Genomic DNA, 4,172 nt, shown 5'->3' on the forward strand with positions numbered 1-4,172 from the left:
CAAAGAACATTTTGAAAGCCCTGGTATCTCAATCTGCTGCTGTGTACCCGCTCACGCCACAGTTGGCAGTCAAATGGCGCCCCTTCTAGGTGGAGGCTGGTATTACAACTTACTTTCTTGAAAGATTCAGCTCTGAGTCCACCCAACAATATTGCTTAATTTAAAGTTAAATATCATGTTTCACTTCAAATAATAGCGTTATGATGAGTACATATACTATGGAACATAACATGTGATTTTATTACTGAGGCATGGGACTTTGCCTCAGCCCGGAATATCACATGACCTATCTGACAGCGTTAGCTTGTTAGCTGTTAGAGCTGCGTTAGCATTTAGCATTTGGAGACAACCAGGAAACAGTACGAGTCGGCGTTATCAGGAGCTGCGCCAAGGCGAGTTGTCATCTCTATGAATTAAGTCACTTGGAATTTATTGTGTTTATGTTGTCGTTTACTAGTTTGGACTTGCATTTACTAGTACAATTGCTTTGAATCCCGAGCTAGCAAATGTAATATGGGTTCCCCAATTTTCCTTTTAACGTTAGCCTACTTTAGCTAACACCGAGCCCAATTTCAACACGCTCCAGAAAGTAACAGATTGTTCATATAGTGTGCCTCTAAACGCCGTTTAATACAGTTTTCCCCTGTTAGAATGCTGGCGAATTGTATGTGGAATATATGCGTAGTAGCCGTAGTTTGTTTAGTTGTTTGTGGTTTCTCTGATATAACCAGGAGCCTTTGTTAATCAGAAAGCTGATTGCTGTCATTGTGTTGCAGCTAGATAAACTTTGCACTTTCTGTGGCTATTTACGTCAACATTAAACAAATGAGCATGTGACTGGGAACATCAAAACTGTACAGAGGTGAGATGTCAACAATTGTTTATTTATCAGTAAGGTGTATTCAAATGCATATTAATCTCTCGTTGGAATTGAATTGTCTCCACAGGTGCATTATTTCAAAGTGATCAATTGTGAGTGAGAAGCCATGGCGACAAAGACATCTCTACAAAAAGTAATCCTGCTGGGTGATGGTGGTGTAGGAAAAAGCTCCCTCATGAATCGTTACGTTACCAACAAGTTCGATGCGCACCTTTTTCACACCATTGGCGTGGAGTTCCTCAACAAGGAACTCGAGGTTGACGGCCACCAGGTGACCCTTCAGATCTGGGACACGGCTGGACAGGAACGCTTCCGCAGCCTGAGGACTCCTTTCTACCGTGGCTCCGACTGCTGCTTACTCACCTTCAGCGTAGATGACAACCAGAGTTTTCTTAACCTGAGCAACTGGAAGAAAGAGTTCATCTACTACGCAGACGTGAAGGAGCCTGAGAAATTCCCCTTTGTAGTTTTAGGCAACAAATTGGATGTTACAGAGCGGCAGGTGACCCTGGAGGAGGCGCAACAGTGGTGCCAGGAGAACGGCGGCTACCCGTATTTTGAGACCAGTGCTAAAGATGCCACCAATGTAGCGGAGGCCTTCGAGGAGGCAGTGCGGCGGGTGTTTGCCTCGGATGAAAGGACGGACCATCTGATCCCCACAGACACAGTGAAGCTCCACAGAAAACCTCGGTCTGCCTCGTCCTGCTGTGCGTAACAGCCAGGATTCTTACCAAGTTACTCTAATGGCTGTTATGTGATGAGGCGCTGGATGCACGGGAGATCTTTTTAAACAAATTATGCTACTGGCTTTATGGTTTGATGTTTCTAATAAGAGTATTTGGGGGAAAAAAGGTTGTGGGAAGCATTTAACACTTTGATTGCTGTGTATTTGCACCAGTTCATCAGTCATTCTGCAAAGCATCGACAGTAATCAAAAGAAAGTCTTCTTTGGCCAAGACTGCCTTCAGACTAAAAAAAAATGCTTGAAAATAATATATTCCGTTCTTTCACTCTCAAAATGGACTGAGTGTGATCATCAGAAGGTTTCTGACATCAGCTCCCATATGTAATAACAGTGATGACCTCCGTGTTTAGGGTAGGAAACTAATTGCATAATTAATTTATACAGTCCCATAACCCAGTCTGAGCATTATTAACTACACTTTGTGTGCAGCTTGCTGTAATTATTGCTGCTTGTGTTCCTGTTTGTGCACATTCTGCCTGGTGGTGAGCGGATCATTTGAAAGCACTAAGCTTCCTAACAAAGATGTACATTAAAGCAAATATGTATGGCCTGTGGTCCATGGTCCATTTATATTGGATTTTTTTTTTTACACTTTGACTCAAATCATGATTTTTTCCCCTATGTCAGCTTTACTATTTTTTAAACTTAAAAAGTACTCTAACTCCCAGTGTGAGGTTTTAATTGCTAAATGATGACTTTAACACAACCGCTCTGATGCTCTGCTCTGTACTACTGACATGTCAAACAATAAAGGCAGCTGAGGATTCTCTCAGAACATTTGTACATTAATCTCTCTCAAACAAGCTTCACCTAATGCCATTTTTTGAATTGCTTAAAATGTCAAGTTACATTTTCAGATCAAATATAAATTCAGTATCTGGACACCAGGGGTGGGTATTTACAGTTTTGTATTTTAAAATGGAAACAAATGGTTTGATTCACAAGTGTCCCTCACCATCAATTCTAGCTCCTCACAAAGGTAAATGGAGAACCTCTGAAAGCTGTAATGTTGCCAACGGTTCCTTTATGCATTAAACAGTTTTACTGGGAGCAGGAGCCACAAACACGTCACATTAGCACGTTAGTTCGACACAAAAAGCCAAAAATGTCTTCCAATCCTCCAGATCTGGTGCAGTGATCAACTCAGGAGATGCTTCTTCCCAAGAAACTGCACTTTCCTCTCAAAGGCTGTTGAGCGAATTGGTGCGTTGATTTCATAGAAGGGATTCATTGCAAACTGGGAGGCAGGAAAGAATATTCACGCATTAGGATAAATGTGTGGTGCCAACTTACGCTCACGTGCAAGAAAACTGACCTTGATGTACAAATCGTACACGTCATTAAAAAAGTTTTTGATTCCATCTTCTTGTCGGACATCGTGGAGCATGATAAACCTTATATGTGAGGCAGAAATTAAGGAAAACGTCACTTCGCTTAATGTCTTATTCTGTTATAGACTGTGAAATGGTAGCCACATTACAGTGCAAATGAAACTGATCGTGGCTGCACCTGATGATTGTGCAAAATAATAAAAGGTTGAGCAAAGTGGGGGAAAGGATATGTCCTGCAGTGACAAAGGCAGACACAAACCACTCGTTGAACTTGTCCACGGTTTTTAAGTACATATTGTTAGTCAACCACATGTTTTCGTCCACCAAATCTAGGGCGGCGTGGGCGATGAACTGGTTCAGGTGGCGATGGTCTTCCTGGGGGCAGCGAAGCAGACATACAGGTTACAGACAAGTTATGTCTTAACTCCTTTACGTGATCAGTCGAATTGGCAGCATGGCTAATAGTGGGTGTCTTTAAACTATTGCTTCAATAGCGGTTTTGTGAGATTAAAATAAGTGAGTTGTAATTGACATGTGCTAATTAATCACCTATAGGACCAGTTGCCACGGTACTCAGGTAGATAAATTGACAGTATGACCATTAACGTCGGTGCATTACATTACCTTAGATTCAGACTTTCCTGCTGGTAAAAACTCCATCTCAAACACTGGGTTGTCGTGGTGGCCAACCATGACAAAATAAAAACTTCCAGACATCGTTTGCTCTCGTTAGTGAAACTAAACAGCAATGAAAATAATGAACGCGATCAAAGATAAACCTGCCAGGTAATCTTCAGAGACGATATAAATAAAACATCACCGGGTGATCGTGATCCTACCTACCGTCACCGCTAGAAAGGAAGGTAAATCGAATTTTTACGTTCAACTGATGAAACTACATCAAATTACACTACATTAAATATCATAGCTAAATGGTTTAGGGAACAATGGAAATGAATTACGTCTCTATATCCAACGTTTGTTTATCTGCGCATTTACTTCCTGAAGAACAGCGAGAGAAGTCGGACAAAGATGACGACAATGAACCCTAACATTTTTATTTATTAACTATGTGCTGTACAACTCAGAATTGATGTTTTAAATAGTATGATTTTTTTTTTAAAGTATCAAAATACTTAAGATATGCAGTTAAAGATAAAAAATAAATTAGCAACCCTATTTTACGTCATAATTGTGGGACTCCCCGGAAGTAGAA

The 4,172-nt window shown here is 41.0% G+C and overlaps 2 protein-coding genes across 6 annotated transcripts; one reads left to right on the plus strand and one right to left on the minus strand.

Annotated features, from left to right (window-relative positions):
* The first annotated feature begins 125 nt into the window (after positions 1-125).
* On the plus strand, positions 126-2,400 carry rab9a (RAB9A, member RAS oncogene family). 3 transcript variants are annotated; one of them, XM_057036112.1, is made up of 3 exons: positions 321-392; positions 777-862; positions 948-2,400. In XM_057036112.1, the coding sequence occupies exon 3, from the start codon at positions 987-989 to the stop codon at positions 1,593-1,595; it is 609 nt and encodes a 202-aa protein (XP_056892092.1). In that variant the 5' UTR covers positions 321-392; positions 777-862; positions 948-986; the 3' UTR covers positions 1,596-2,400. The 3 variants fall into 3 exon arrangements, with proteins under 3 accessions (XP_056892108.1, XP_056892092.1, XP_056892099.1); XM_057036119.1 differs by having other exon boundaries at positions 333-392; positions 781-862; XM_057036128.1 differs by lacking the exon at positions 777-862 and having other exon boundaries at positions 126-392.
* Positions 2,401-2,516: 116 nt separating this feature from the next.
* Positions 2,517-3,996, minus strand: trappc2 (trafficking protein particle complex subunit 2). Of its 3 annotated transcripts, none has more exons than XM_057036148.1 (5): positions 3,800-3,996; positions 3,581-3,694; positions 3,183-3,331; positions 2,941-3,022; positions 2,517-2,862 (listed from the first exon to the last, which is right to left on the minus strand). In XM_057036148.1, exons 2-5 carry the CDS (start codon positions 3,671-3,673, stop codon positions 2,764-2,766), a joined length of 423 nt encoding a protein of 140 aa, XP_056892128.1. In that variant the 5' UTR covers positions 3,674-3,694; positions 3,800-3,996; the 3' UTR covers positions 2,517-2,763. The 3 variants fall into 3 exon arrangements, with proteins under 3 accessions (XP_056892128.1, XP_056892134.1, XP_056892119.1); XM_057036154.1 differs by having other exon boundaries at positions 3,919-3,962; XM_057036139.1 differs by having other exon boundaries at positions 3,581-3,982.
* Positions 3,997-4,172: the final 176 nt, after the last annotated feature.

The sequence above is a fragment of the Takifugu flavidus genome, chromosome 1 (genome assembly GCF_003711565.1).
Source record: "Takifugu flavidus isolate HTHZ2018 chromosome 1, ASM371156v2, whole genome shotgun sequence".
NCBI classification, from domain to species: domain Eukaryota; kingdom Metazoa; phylum Chordata; class Actinopteri; order Tetraodontiformes; family Tetraodontidae; genus Takifugu; species Takifugu flavidus.

Bases quoted from the DNA above. Each gene is read 5' to 3' on its own strand.
- rab9a (XM_057036128.1), top strand. From the start codon at position 987: ATGGCGACAAAGACATCTCTACAAAAAGTAATCCTGCTGGGTGATGGT.
- trappc2 (XM_057036148.1), bottom strand. From the start codon at position 3,673: ATGTCTGGAAGTTTTTATTTTGTCATGGTTGGCCACCACGACAACCCA. The intron at 3,332-3,580 runs GTAATGTAATGC...CGCTGCCCCCAG, and splicing joins CAGGAAAGTCTGAATCTAAG to GAAGACCATCGCCACCTGAA. The intron at 3,023-3,182 runs CCTTTCCCCCAC...TGCCTCACATAT, and splicing joins TTTGTCACTGCAGGACATAT to AAGGTTTATCATGCTCCACG.